Below are 13,865 nucleotides of genomic sequence, written 5' to 3'. Positions count from 1 at the left end.
CCGGCCGCCGAGTGCCCGCCCTGCGCCCTCGCCGGGCCCCCGCCCGCCCCGCAGCCCCTGCCGGGGGACGCCAGCTTCTACAGCCTCCCGCCCCCGCCGCTGCCGCCCACCTCCGAGCCCTCGGCGCCCTCGCCCAGCCCCAGCCCCCAGGCCGTGTGCTGGCCCAGCGGCTGGCATTAGCTCCACCCGCCCGTCCTGCCTTCCTGTTCTCATATGCAATACCAGTCCGTGGACCGGGGCGGCGGCTGCCACCCAGAAAACGCGCTTCGGCCCGACGGCCCCCAGTATTGGCTGTCCTCCCTGGGGCAGGGCCGGGGGCCGGGCCCCCCCTATCTGCCGTTTTCCTTTCGACCGGGATGGGGGAAACGAAAGGAAACCCCAAAAAACCAACAGAAAACACAGAATAGGCGATTATTTATTTGTTTTTAATTTATTTTGTCATATTTTTGTAAAACGGCAGAAATGCAATAAAAAGTATATTTCAACAGTGCCCGAGGACAGAGCAGTGGAAGGGGGATCAGGGGGCCCAGTGACTTGTAGTTGGTGCTGGCTTTGGGGGGACCTAGCAGGCCTAGGGTGGGTGCCCCTCCCATCTTGTGACCCTTGGGGGCCTCCTCCTAAGAACTGGGTCTTGAGGCCACAGATGGAAAACTCCAGGCTTCACCAACTCTGAGTCGGCCCAGATTTGGGGGCCAACTCCAGGCCTGGGGCCCCTGGGAGAAGCTGCAGAGCTTCAGGCCCTGGCTTCAGCCTCCTAGACAAAGTTAAGAAATCTCAGTGTTGAAAAGACTCGGCAGTTTGGGTGCCAGGCCTGGGTCCTGAGTTGGCCTTGGCCCTGCAGGGTGACGGATGTGACACAGTCCTCTTGGCCTTTCTGGCATAACTGCCCCCCAGGCTGCCACCTGAAGAGCCACATGTGGTAGAAAGAACTTGGGGTATGAAAATCAGAAGGCACCTGGCACCAGACTGGATGTTGAGGGGACGGCACTTTCGGGGATGGCATTGGGGAGTGGCCAGGACGCCCCGCTGTGGGACCGCTGTCAGACCCGAGTTGTTGGGACTCTTCGCTGTGTGGTCAGGAATGGGACACGGCCCCTCCCACTCTCAAGCGTGTCCACAGCCAAAGGCTCAGAGCCTGATGGGCCCTGCCCCATGGCTGGAGGAGCCCGGCAGAGCCAGTGCAAGGAAGGGGCACTTTGGAGGGCTGTGAAAGAGAAACCAGGGTTCACTGGAGGCAGGAGAGCAGCCTGTGCAAAGGCACAGAGGTGTGGGAAGGCCGAGTTTGGTGTCTGAAGGAGCAGAGGAGTAAGGGGGTGGTCCCAAAGGCAGGAGAGGTGGGCAAAGACTGGCTGAGGAGCCTGCACTTGAGAGACCTTGGTGGGCCCTGGCCACGGATGACACTGACAGATGAACCCAGTCCCTCAAGGGGAAACCAGAGCCAGAGAGGTGAGGGCAAGGGTGCCACCTGCTCCCCGTTCCCACTGTCCTGTGGCCTTTGAAGCTGAAGGGTGCTCACTAATAACTGACACCACATTCCTGCCTAGGGTCAGGCCAAGCCCTGGGACTGGGGATTCCAAGGTGTCTGAGAGCCTCTGGGGACTCAGGCCACTACAGCACCACCGAAGTCAGCTTGTATTTCGTGAGCACCTGCCTTGTGACCACAGGGACTCAACACAGGTGTAAATGCCACTGATAGCTGGAAGGAAAAGCCCCTTGGCCCCACAGCACAGTTAGATGGTGAACCCCAGAACCTTCTATCCTGGGAAGTGCTGGGTGGCCCAGGCCGGAGTGATCTGGCTCAGGCAGGGAGCTCCACAGTGATAATCTGGGGTTGGCGCCCCTGAAGGCCTGGTGTTCCGTCCAGCTCCATGGCTCAACCCCCCCACATCCCCCAAAGCCACAGCACTCAGCTCCCAGACCATGGCCCCCAACTTGGGGCTGGGTGCAGAGGGAGAAGCAGTGTTCCCCCTGGCTCCAGGCCCAGTGTCTGAAGCCTCAAACCTTCTGCCTGGAGCCTGAATGACCCCCACGTTTCCAAGCTCAGGCCCAAACCCAGCCACGCTGACAGCCCACGATTGGCTGCGTAACCTGCTGACCGACAGCCCCCGGGCTGGGTGTTTCTCGCAGCTCCATGTGCCTCGTGTCTGAACCAGGAGCGCTGTCTCCACGATGGCTGGTGGGCATGCCACCCTGACCCAAGGCATCCAGGCCATGGGGCTGACCAGTTATGTCCTTGGCGACATGGACCATCTTTCAGGGGTGTGCTGGTCCTCCGGGACACCTTGACAGGTGAGGCATGGGGGTGGGTCCGGGTAGGTCTTGGCTCTGAGCGAGGTGGCCACAGCAGGCCCATGAGAGAATCCAGTGGGTCCTGGGGCCCTGGCACGTAGGGGCCCTTCTTGGCTCCTCTTGGTGATGATGAGATGACTCTCAGTGGCTCCGTCCTCTGGGGCTGAGGCACACGGAGCAAAGACGCGAGGTTGAGTAGGAAAGATCCTTTTATTGGGGTGGACACGGAGCACGCACTAGTCCATGATAAAATGACTTAAGAGAAAGATCCGGAAATGCCGACTTCTCCCCCTGGCACACATTCAGGGCAAAGCCTGGGCACGGAATAGGTCCCAGCCAAGTCTTTAAGGCCCGGACTGGAGAGTAGGAGCAGGGAGAAGGGCGACCACCCATTCTGTCAGGCTACAGCAGGGCCCCGGCTCTAGACCCTTGCAGACACGCTCTGGTTTTTCCGGAGGAGAACTGGGGTGGAGGGGGTGGAGGGCAAGGGGGGTCGGGGGGGGGTGTGAATAACAATGTTTTTTAAAAAGCATCTACCAACATCACACTACTGGGTCTGACGTCCCCTTTAACCATCGCTTGGTACATTTTACAGCATAAATAAAAACTCAAGGAAAATAAATACATCGGTTCCTATGAGGTTGGAAGTGGTATGGATGGTCAGGTGTGGGTGGGCCGGTGAGGGGCAGGGCGGGGGGCGCTTACACAAGGCGGGTGGGCGAGGAGCAGACAAGACAGGAGGCTCCTGTTGGGGAGTGAGAGTCTTAAGTGTCCTCGTGCATGTCCGGGCTGTCGGTCCGTGCGACCTTGCGGGGGGGCGCCGAGCTCTCACCCTCAAGGTCCACTTGCTCCTGGTCTCTCTTCTTGGCGGCATTCTGTGAGGAAAAGGAAGGAGGCGGGGTGTAAATCTTACCTTAGGTGAGCCCCTGAAATCCTGTTGCTGGTCCTGGAGCAGGGCACTCAAGCCAGGGCCCCCCTCCCGCCCGCCAGACCCTCCTGGCTCAGCCAGTCTTCAGGGCTGCTGGCCTGGGACTGCCAGGCATTTCCTGGGCACTGTGAGGAGTCCCCACCGCTGGTCAACAACCCATACACCGTCCAGAATGGGTGAAGAAGCAGGCTGACCAGCCTGGGGGGTCGGGGTGGGGCAAAAAGCACTCAGGAGCCACCCAGGGGAGACATGCATTGCCACAAAAGAGGAAAGTGGGCCTGTGTGGGAAACTCTCCTTTCCCCCCTGGTGGGAAGCAAGGTCTGTGGGGTGGGCAGGAGGACACGGTGGGCTCAGCAGCTTTAGATTTTCTAAGCAGTCACTTCATCATGGGGTCCCCCTCCACCCTGGCCCACAGCAGGTCACTGTCTGATGTTCAGTGTGAGGCAAAAACCCCCAAATTGACTATGATACAGAACACGTGCACATCTGCATTCAAGAAAAAGAAAAAACGAGGGCGCCTGGGTGGCTCCGTCAGTGAAGCATCTGCCTTCAGCTCAGGTCATGATCCCAGGGTCCTGGGATCAAGTCCTACATCAGGCTCCCTGCTCAGCGGGGAGTCTGCTTCTCTCTCTCCCTCTGCCCCTCCCCCCACTTGTGCTCCCTCTCTCTCAAATAAAATCAAGAAAGAAAGAAAGGAAGGGAGGAAGGGAGGAAGAGAGGAAGAGAGGAAGAGAGAGAGAGAGAGAGAGAGAGAAAGAAAGAAAGAAAGAAAGAAAGAAAGAAAGAAAGAAAGAAAGAAAGAAAGAAAAAGAAAGAAAGGTAAAAATGTCCTCTGTCAGAAAGGCAGCCTCGGAGGGGGGATGGGGGGCGGCTTTTCATTGCAACTATACCCATCTGTATCCCCTAGAATTGTCACCATGTGTACATTTCAACATCGAACAAAGACTCTAGGTAATAACATGAGCTCTATCTGCCGCCGGAGGCTGTGGGGAGCCAGGCCTCTGTGCTATCCAGGCCTTGGTGCCGCCTGACAAGCCCTGGCCCATCCCTGAGCACCAGAACCCTACGGCCTCCACACTGCCGTGCACTCCTCTGAAATCCTCTTCCCCCGCCTCCGTGGCCTGGCAAACTCGGATTCAGCCATCAAACACCTGGTCTCCCAGCCACCTGTGTCCTCCCCACTTGGCGCCCCCCTGCTGGTCACCACAGTCCCCACGAGTTCTAGCACCTCAACCGTACGTGCCTTACCTTTTTGTCCCATTGCTGATGTAGGTAGCGCAAAAGGATGTTTGTCTTTTCTGTCACAATGACTGAGGAGAAAAAGCAGAGAAAGTTGCAGGCAGAGGTGACACAGCCCCCACCCCGGCCTGCAGTGCCCCTCCCAGGACAGGCGCTCACCCCTCCCTGGTTTCCCGCCCGTCTCTGCCCTGCGTGGCCTGACCGGGGCTCCAAGTCTGTACCCCGAGCACAGGGGATTTCGGGAAGCCTAGTGTTTTTGCTCCCAAATACACAGCTACTACCAGGACCCAAGCTGGCTGCTCCACCTGGGCCCCCGCTTTCTTGGGAGAGACCGAACCTTCTGCCACATGTGGGAGTCCCCTCTGGGGCGGGGGAATAAGCCCCAGCACACAGGTCCGGGCAGACCAGGAACACAGATCTACACAGCTGTGCCCCAGGGACCACAGAACCCACCATGCAAGGTCCAGGTAGCTTCCTCGTCACAATTAAAATAAAACACCGCAACCGCAGTAATGCCGGGGTCCTCCTGCTCTGCAGGCTCTGTGCCCTTCTCTGCAGGCCCCTCTCCCTGGTGGCCCCCACCTCCCTGAGCTGCCTCCCCGAGGCTGGGCCAGATCCCCTCCCACAGAACAGTCATCTCGGGGTCTGTGACACGGTGCTGGCCGGGGTCACCCAAACTTACGGGAGCTGAAGGGGAGAGGGCTGGGGAGCGGCAGATGAGGGCTAATGAGGACCCCCTTGGGGCTGGATGTGGATGCCAGCATGTGGAGATTAGGAGGGCCCCACAGCAAGCCAGGCTTCCCTCTACTCCTACGGGCTGGCAGCTGACTGGCATCCCACGGGTCACTACCTACACTGGCCTGTGGCCCTTCCCCTCAGCAGCCAGCTTGAGACAGACTGACAGAGGCCACTCACTCTGTTCGGATGGGTACTCCCGCGTGGGCAGGTAGACTGAGGGACGTCGGTTCTGCAGGAGAGGTGGGAAGACATGGGTTAGGAGAGCTGGTAGGCTGACAGGGGCCCCCTCACCCCTCAACTGGGCACTCACCCTCCAACGAAGATAAAACAACGTGTGAAGATGTCGGGTGGGGCCAGGCTTAAAGACCAGCCTCTATTCCTGGCGAGACCCCGAGGAATGTACACATCACCCCCTTCCCACTGGAAGCTCCCCGACCACGTCCAGGGCCCAGAGCAAGCACTCACCGAAGCTTTGCACACAGAGTCAGCATGAAATCGACTAAAATTGCTTTTGTTGTAGACAGGCAGTCCTTTCAAAAAATCTGCCTAGAAGACAGGGAAGATGGTAAGTGAGACCAGGCAGCAGGCCGAGTCGCCCCTGGAGTTCCCGTAAGACTGGGCTTCTGGGTGACTTTCAGTTTCCGTCTTTCTGTTAAGTTTTCCAGAACGCACCCGTAAGCTGGCTACCTGATGTGCACACTGGGATGGCCAGGAAAAAGTAACTAGCCCTGGGAGAAATGAGCGTTCTCTTTTGGGGTCCTCCCAACAGCCCTGTAACCAGGCAAAAAGTGGGACAACTGAGGCTCAACGAGGACAGGCCGTTTGATTAAAGTCAGGAGGAAGCAGCAGTGTGGGAAGTCGGACCCGGGCCCAGACCTGCCTTCTACGCTTGCTGAATATTAAACTCCTGGTCTCGTTTCCATTTATCCACCTTGATAGAGACCTGGCATGGGGAAGGACTCATCTACCCCAAAAACCCTGTGGACCAGAATGACAATAAACAGGGGTGAGGGAACAGGGGCCTGGGTGAAGGAGAGAGGGTGGCCGGGACACAGGCTGCCGTTCTACAAAAACCGGAGCCCAGGGGCAACTGAGCTCCCAAGTTCTAAGAAAACTCAGAAATCCAAGTCTTAATGTGCCATTGCCAGGTTTTTCAAGTCGGCTGAGCTTTTTAGAAAATGCTGTGTGGACGAAAACAAACGGGTCTGTAAACGGGGGTCAGCTCAGGGGCTGCTCTTGGGGCCCACTGACGCGGAGGCTGCTCTGCGAGGGAGAATGCCCTGTCCACAGTGCAGAGCCTTGCCTCTCACGGGGAGGGCCGGATTTTGCAGGCCCATGTGGCTGCCGGGAGCCAGCAACAGAATTCATTCACAGCCCTGACTCGTCAAAAGTCCTTTTTTCCTGACACTCGGGCACGAGCTGGACAAGAAAGGGCAAGGTTTCTGGAGGGGTAAGGCCCTGACTCTGGGAAGAAGGTGACTCTCAGTCATAAGATGGGGGCAAGAAAGGCCAGTGAGAGCCATGTCCACCACTGGAAACTGAGGCACGAGAGCCTGAGGGATGCTCAGGGAGGGATGATGGCTGAGAGCTTGGGGTAGGGAGTGACTTCTCAGCAGAACAGGAGGGCAACGCTGGAATGGTGCCTGGAATGGGGCAGCTGGGGAGGGGTTCCCCACATGGCCCACCAGTAGCTGGAGTCACCTCATAATAAAGATGAGGAAATTGAGGCAGAAAGGTCACATGGTACTTGTCTGAGATCACCCAGCCCCAACAAGAAAACTAGGAAGCAGATTGAACCCAGGTTCACCCAACCTCAGAGGCCAAGCTCTTAGTGTTACATGCCATGCCAGTGCCTCAGTTTCCCTGCCTGAAAACCCAGGGCCCAGAGGCCCTACAGGCTACATTAACCCTGCTTTGGGAGACCCATCCCCATACCTGAGCCCAAGCTAAGCAACCTCAGAAGGTGGCCCTTCAGGTATCCCTCACCACCCTCTAGGGCAGGTGGGAGCAGATGTCCTCACCTCTGTGGAGCCCAGCCCTTCTTTTATGGGGCCCTACCAAGACCTTGGCAGTATGGACCACCAAGGGAATCTGGAATGTGGATAGGCCTCCCACTTCCACCCAGGAAGTGGCCCTCACATCTGGGTGACCTACTGCCCTAGAGCCAGCTCCAAGCCCCTCAAACTTGCCTCCTCCATCCCAGGACCCCTGCCCCAACTCCACCCCAGACTATGGGCCCAGCTTCATCCATCCAGCGAGGCTTTCTTCAGGCTCCTACTATGTGACAGGGCCAGCACCAGGCACCAGGGCACTGCGGTAAGCCACAACGGCGCTGCTCTTGGTGCCGGGAAGCACCCCGTACGCAAGGACACAGGTGTGATTCAAGAGCTGTGCAGTGAATGCAGAGTGACCATGAAGACAGGGTGCTGTGAGGTGACGTGTGAGACCCAGGACAGCACTGGGGAAAGATGTGGCTGACTTGGAGGATCAGGAAGGGCTGCCCACAGGCAATGATGCAGGCATGGAGACCTGAAGGGTGAAGAGGGGCTCCTATCCTGCTCAAACCCCTCCACAGGCCTGGCTTGACTCAGCCCATGCTGTTCTCCTGCCACAAACCCCCTCCATCTCTGCTGCTGCTGTGCCATCCTCCCAGAATGCCCCTCCTTTCTCCCTACCAACACCTACCAACCTCTCCACCCAGCTCAAAATACCCCTCTGCCCCTTTCCTCTCTCCACACCTTGGAAGCCTCTGGCAGAGCCAAGATCACACCCCAGAGAGGTCATCTGTTTACACATCCACCCCCCCCTTGCTAGACTGGCTCCTCCCTGAGGGCAGAGGGCAGGGCAGGGCTGTGTCAATCCTGGACCCCTGGCGAGGCTCACATGGAGCCAGGTGGCAGAGGGGTGAGAGGTGCGGAAGCCCCACAGCTGCACTCAATCCTGGCTGGGCCCCTCACTGGCTGTGTGACCTAGGGAAAGGGACCTCCCAGCCTAGAAAGAGCTTCTCACAGAGCTCCCTTGAAGGCCAGCTGTTAACATCAATGTGTTTGTGCTGAATAAATGAATGAAGATGGTATGACCAGTATTTCCTGTCAGCTAAGCAGAAAAACTAGGCCTCAGACACAGGGGAGAAATCCTCACTCCAGCCAGACAAATCCTAGCCACAGTTGGGCCCAGATGCTGTCCACTGCCTCAGCAAACACTCATTGAACATGTGTGTGCCATCCCTGTGCAGGCAGCACACTAGTAACCCATGCAAAGGGAGATGAAAAGAAAAGGTGTGCCAAGAGAGGAGAGACAAAGGGCCTCCTGAAGTCAGGAAGGGCTGCTCTGAGGAGGTGACGTTCACAGGAAGAACATTCCAGGCAGAAGGAGGAACAGGTGCAAAGGCCCTGGGGTGGAAGGGACTTAAGAGTGTGAGGACATGAAAACAAGGCCAGTATGGCTGGAGCTTGCAGAGGGAGGAATGAAGCGGGTAGAGATGAGGTCACAGAGGTGGACAGGGGCTTTGGGGGCCTTGGGGAAGCTGGGGTTTCATCTGGGTTACAAAAAGCCCCTGGAGTATCTTATATGCTAGGAAGTGGTATAATGAGATTTATATTTTAAATTACAAGCTCCCTCTGGTTCTGGGTGAATTACAGACCACCAATAGGGCAGGATGGAGGTAAGGAGACCAGGGAGGTGGCTGAGGAAAGCATCCAGGCAGGAGGCAGCAGTGCCTGGACCAGGGTAGGTAACTGTGGATGAATTCACGATGCATTCTAGAGGCAAAGCCATCAGAACTTCTTATGGACGGGACACTGGGGATGATGCTGCAGCAATGAATCAAGGACAACACCCAGGTTTAGGAACCCACATGCTAAGAACCCACTTTCCCATCTCCTCCTCCTTTTGCCTATCCCCAACCAAATTCCATGAGCTATGCGTTGTGGGCTGGGAACCTGGGTCCAGCGACAATGGGGTTTTGACTTGCCCTGACAAAAGCGTGCATCACCCGCGTCAGTCCTGGGGATGCCAAATAGTGGGGGATGGGGGGGCCTTGAGCACAACTCTGATGCCAAGTCACCATCCCACTTTACAGGGTCGGGAACAGAACCCCAAAGAACCATTATAGCCAAATCCCAGGACAAGTGGCCCAACCAGCTGGCATTATTCCCACTTAAAGATGAGAAGCCAGCTGGGAAAAGATGCCACCAGCCCCAAGTCCCCCAGCTCATCTGTTGAGCGTTCACTGTCCTAAGCCCTTCATGACATCAGTTCTCTGAATTGCTACAACCCCATCAGGTCTGGACTACTGCTACCTCCATTTAACAAGGAAGGGGGCTGGGGATCGGAGAGATGAAGTTGCTCCGTCCTAGGGGCAGGTCCGGGCCCAGAATGCTGGGGGTGGGATCAGGTCTCTGGGGGACGTGGGCATTCTGTGATGTCGCACTTCCTTTGGCGACAAAGTCCCACATGTCACGATGTCAAGCCCCCTCCCCCGCCCCAATCCCCAGGCCGGGCTCCCAAACCCTCCTAAACTGGCGAGACCCAGGCCAGGCAAGCCGAGGACGAGGCCTGAAATAGGGGTCTCGGGGGACCCCACCCCCACCCATTTCCGGGGGAGCAGCGACCCGGAAATGAATGGGTTGTCAGGGCCTGGAAGCCTAGATGGGGTCAGGGGTCGGAGAGAAGGAGCCGGGGCGGGGTCAGCAGGAAGCTCACAGCAGGGTCCCGAGGTTGAAGGTTATAGGGCAGAACGAGGGGCGGGGCGGGGCCTGAGGGGGCCGGGCAGGGAGGTGAGGGGCTTCAGGGATTACTAGAGGTGGGTGGGCCCGCGGCGCCATTTTGTCGAACGGAGGGGGAGTAGGGGCCCGGCAGCCTCTCTCACCATCTTCTGTTTCCTCCGTCGCTGCCTCAGCCACCGCCTCAGCCGCCGCCGCCGCCACCACAGCCGCCTTCTTAGCCGCCGCCGCACAGTAACTTCCAGCCACGGCACAGCCCACACTGATGGCGCCGCCGCCCTCCGCTCATTGGCCTGTCCTCTAGCCCCGCCCCTAGAATAGCGGCCTCTGCGCGCTCCCATTGGCCAGACCCCGCTAAATTACGCGTCCATTGGCCACCACACCTCCTCCCTTCGTGGTCAAGTTCGGTTGAAGAAGCAAAACCCCGCCCGGGAATTGGAAGCGAAGGCAGCAAAATCCGGAAGTGGGTGGAGGCCGTGACCTCGAAGCCTCTTGGGAGTTGTAGTCCACAACTCCGGGAGGTTTTTTCAGGTCTCTCCTTTTTCTAGTGTTTACTTCACTTTTCTTTTTTTTTTTTAAGATTTTATTCATTTCTTCGACAGAGACAGAGACAGCCAGTGAGAGAGGGAACACAAGCAGGGGGAGTGGGAGAGGAAGAAGCAGGCTCATAGCGGAGGAGCCTGATGTGGGGCTCGATCCCGCAACGCCGGGATCACGCCCTGAGCCGAAGGCAGACGCCTAACGACTGAGCCACCCAGGCGCCCCATACTTCACTTTTTAACATGGTGTCTCTTGGAGTTTCCATAGCAACCCCGGAAGAGAGGGACCTACCGTAACACCTCCAGCATCCCCCCCAGGGTCCTAACCTTAGGTTTTGGCATATCTAAACTGCTCTGCTCTTGCTGCTTCCTATCATGGAAATGACAGCTCAGATTCTCTTGTTCAGATAGATGCCCCGTGGCTCCCCAGTCCTCCAAGGATCCAGTCCCATCCGCTTGGCCCCGAATTTTGAGAACCTCTGGCCTCTTTCACCTACCTTTTATCCTGACTCCTGGGTCTAATCCTTTTTCCCTTTGGGCCCTCTCAGGCCCTGCTACGTCTTTCAGGAAGACTTCCTGGACTACATTCTTCCCAAGTCCAAGCCAGGCGAAACTTCCTCCGGGCTCCCACAGCCTTTATGATCCTCCTCTCAGACCTGACTCCGCTCTCTCCAAACTGCCTGGGTACAAACCAAGTGACCCTCCCTTGCCCACCAGACAAGGACCCGGCACCCAGTACATAGAAAGTACCCCATAGTACTAAGTGGAAGCTACTGAGTAGTATTATTCCAACAACGCAGCAAAGAAGAAAGAAGCACCTCATTTTGTGGGAGCCAAATGAGCCTCAGAAAGCTAAGTCCTTGCTCAAGTTCACACAACCCATCCCCAAGGAGCGGGAGGATTCAAACCCTAACTCCCCACCAGCCTTCCCAGACCTGTGAAAAATGATGACATATATAAGACAAATGGAAATTTGAACATTTATTAGACAATATTAAGGAATTGTTAACCACTTTTTAGATGTGAAAAGTTTTGTGATTATGTTTTAAAGAGCCCTTTTCTTGGAGAGATGCATTCTGAAATACAGAAAAAATAACCCAATGCCTGAGATTTGCTGCCATATAACACAGGGGGAAGGTGGGTTGTGGGTAATTGGTGGTCAGAGCTGTGTACTGAGTACACGGGGTTCACTGTGGACTATTGCCGTACGTTCGAAATTCTTCCTAATTCAATAGCGTGGAAAGGGACTAGGCAAGGTCTGACTTCCTACTCCCACTCTCAGTGCAACCCCAGACTCCTCCCCCGGGGGCGATTCCACAACTTGAGGGGCGCTCATGTCTGGGTTGTCCCGGCTCCCCACAAAAACAACGGCAGGAGAGGTCCCAGGACAGAGAGATGCTCTAATGGGGGTCCTGCCGGCCGCTTCGCGATCCTCAGTGGCTCAGCGACTTGCGGCCTTTGTGCATGCGGCGAAGGATGACCTGGACGCCGGACGGTGTGCTCAGGCGCCGGATCCAGCCGTGTTTGTGTTTGCGTTTGATGTTGCTCGGCTGATACTCATTTCCACGCGCCTTTCCCCGGTTCTGCTGTATGGCGAGGAGTCCCCAAGCGTCGGGGAGCCCCAGACAGGCGCGGGGCTGGAGCCACCTGCGGGGGGAAGAGAGATGGCGAGGAAGGTCAGAGGGGGCGCTCTGTGACTTCGGCGTGACGCTCAACCACTCTGAGCCTCGGCTCCCTTATCCGTGCCGGGACGGAGCCCGGTTGCGAGAAGCACTCCATCAAGGCTCAAGGCGTTGGCAAGTCCTGTTGTCAGTAAACAGCTGACACCAGCCCCGACACCGCCCTTCTTTCCAGATTTGGGGAAGGGTCCCCGTGAGGACTCACCTGACGCGACCCAACTGGCGACCTACGGATCCGATCAAGAAAGCCATGTCCAGCCGCTGGTCGCGACGTCCCCACGCCGGCTATTCCAAAGCGAATAGGCTCTGCCCGGGCGGTACAAAACTTTCTGGGAAATGTAGTTTCTCCTAGCGCAGAGGCCACATGGCCTCCGGGTCCTCCTGGAGTGGTAGTTCTGCGCCTGCGTCTCATGTGCGGGAGCGTCCCGTCCTTACGGGCAAGGGAGTGTAGTTCCTCATGTGGACCAGCAGGCGACAGGCGAACGGCACCTCTCTGGCACGCGCGTGCGTACAAGACGTTGTGTCCCGAGGTCCGCTGGGAGCTGTGGTTCCTTCGCTTGTCGACCGGCAGAGGGTGCCCGGAGGTGACCGTGGCGCAGCTGGTGGCAGCCTCAGGAAACGGCTGGTTGGTCCTCCTTCCCCCAGCAGGAGGCAGGCAGATGGCACGCAGCTGGCTGGCAGCTTTTCTCTGGACGCAGCCAAGTCTCTGTTCCTTGGCGGGGAGCCCAGGAGACCTAAGTTGGAGTTGCCTGGATGTCCTTGGGGTGGTCCCTTCCTCTTTTGGGGATTCAGTTTCTCAATCTAAAACTCACGTGTTTCAAGCTTGCCCTTGGTGGTACCTCCATTCTGGCCCTAGAAAAATGTTTCTAATGCTGAGATCTGAGCCTCACAGTCTCTGTGGTGCTCGTTGGCGCCAGGGAAAATATTCAGCTCTTCTGGCAAGCATATGAAGCCCTCCATACACACACACTCACACATACACCCTCTAAATTTCAGCCACATCCGCCTATGCCTGATGCTCTCCTATTCATCCCCCCCCCCCAATTCACTTTTAAAATCCTCGGATATTTTCCTCTCCCCCAGCCCCATCCCTCCCTTCGGCCCAACCATGTCTCCATATGACTCTCCCCAGACTCCCCCAAAAGCCCAGGGGCTCCACAAGGGTGAGGCTTGTGGCTGAGTCCCTGCAGGCACCCCAGATCTCCCAGCTTGGGGGGGGAAAGGGGAGTTTTTACTGCATGAATCAACTGTAGTCTCCCAGGAGCTCTCTGAGTGGGCAAGAGTGGGAGGTGGGACCTAATCCAGCTCTGGCAGCAAATTCCAGGAGATGGGAGTGGGCAAGGAATGGTTAACCCCTTGTCCTCTGAAGCCCATCCTACCTGCACCATCACTTAGCAAAACTGTGCAGTATTATACTACTAAACCGTACAATAATAATGTCAATAATGTATTGAACACATCATTCTGGGTGTTTTTACCTGCATAGCAAACTCATGAGGGGATTAATTTCATAGAGAAATAAGTGGAGTCTCAAGAGAAGTGGCTTGGCCAAGGTCACACATCAACAAAAGGCAGAGGCTGGATGTGAACCTTGGAATCTCTGACTCCAGCTAGGACCATCGAGTCACCGGTTAGGTTGGCCAACGGTTAAACTGGCCTGTCTGTGAAACTCCAGTTCCCTAATTACTCAGCTTCAAGTTGTCTGCTTAAAGGTTTAACGAATAACAA

The 13,865-nt window shown here is 56.9% G+C and overlaps 3 protein-coding genes across 3 annotated transcripts in view; 1 reads left to right on the top strand and 2 right to left on the bottom strand.

The window, feature by feature from the left end:
• Positions 1 to 490, top strand: part of ANO8 (anoctamin 8) — a 9,573-nt gene extending 9,083 nt beyond the window's left edge. The window contains exon 18 of the mRNA XM_034658021.1: positions 1 to 490. This exon is cut by the window's left edge and continues 122 nt beyond it. Within this exon, the coding sequence (XP_034513912.1) occupies positions 1 to 180 (180 nt within the window). The 3' untranslated portion in view covers positions 181 to 490.
• Positions 491 to 2,480: 1,990 nt separating this feature from the next.
• Positions 2,481 to 10,289, bottom strand: DDA1 (DET1 and DDB1 associated 1). The gene is made up of 5 exons (XM_011221963.3): positions 10,066 to 10,289; positions 5,661 to 5,741; positions 5,373 to 5,424; positions 4,467 to 4,528; positions 2,481 to 3,164 (listed from the first exon to the last, which is right to left on the bottom strand). The coding sequence occupies exons 1-5, from the start codon at positions 10,258 to 10,260 to the stop codon at positions 3,054 to 3,056; spliced, it is 501 nt and encodes a 166-aa protein (XP_011220265.2). The 5' UTR covers positions 10,261 to 10,289; the 3' UTR covers positions 2,481 to 3,053.
• A 1,135-nt stretch (positions 10,290 to 11,424) lies between these two features.
• Positions 11,425 to 12,551, bottom strand: MRPL34 (mitochondrial ribosomal protein L34). Its single transcript, XM_002912716.4, has 2 exons — positions 12,343 to 12,551; positions 11,425 to 12,105 (listed from the first exon to the last, which is right to left on the bottom strand). Exons 1-2 carry the CDS (start codon positions 12,387 to 12,389, stop codon positions 11,892 to 11,894), a joined length of 261 nt encoding a protein of 86 aa, XP_002912762.1. The 5' UTR covers positions 12,390 to 12,551; the 3' UTR covers positions 11,425 to 11,891.
• Between the last annotated feature and the right edge of the window lie 1,314 nt (positions 12,552 to 13,865).

The sequence above is a fragment of the Ailuropoda melanoleuca genome, chromosome 4 (assembly GCF_002007445.2).
Source record: "Ailuropoda melanoleuca isolate Jingjing chromosome 4, ASM200744v2, whole genome shotgun sequence".
In the NCBI taxonomy this organism is placed as follows: Eukaryota; Metazoa; Chordata; class Mammalia; order Carnivora; family Ursidae; genus Ailuropoda; species Ailuropoda melanoleuca.
The sequence above is the reverse complement of the archived record's forward strand: the minus strand, read 5'-3'. Positions and strand labels throughout refer to the sequence as shown.

Coding starts and splice junctions, on each gene's coding strand:
- DDA1 (XM_011221963.3), bottom strand. CDS start 10,260: ATGGGAGCGCGCAGAGGCCGCTATTCTAGGGGCGGGGCTAGAGGACAG. Junction 5,742..10,065: donor GACGGAGGAAACAGAAGATG/GTGAGAGAGGCT, acceptor CCTGTCTTCTAG/GCAGATTTTTTGAAAGGACT. Junction 5,425..5,660: donor ACTCTGTGTGCAAAGCTTCG/GTGAGTGCTTGC, acceptor CCTCTCCTGCAG/AACCGACGTCCCTCAGTCTA.
- MRPL34 (XM_002912716.4), bottom strand. CDS start 12,389: ATGGCTTTCTTGATCGGATCCGTAGGTCGCCAGTTGGGTCGCGTCAG. Junction 12,106..12,342: donor CGCCAGTTGGGTCGCGTCAG/GTGAGTCCTCAC, acceptor TTCCCCCCGCAG/GTGGCTCCAGCCCCGCGCCT.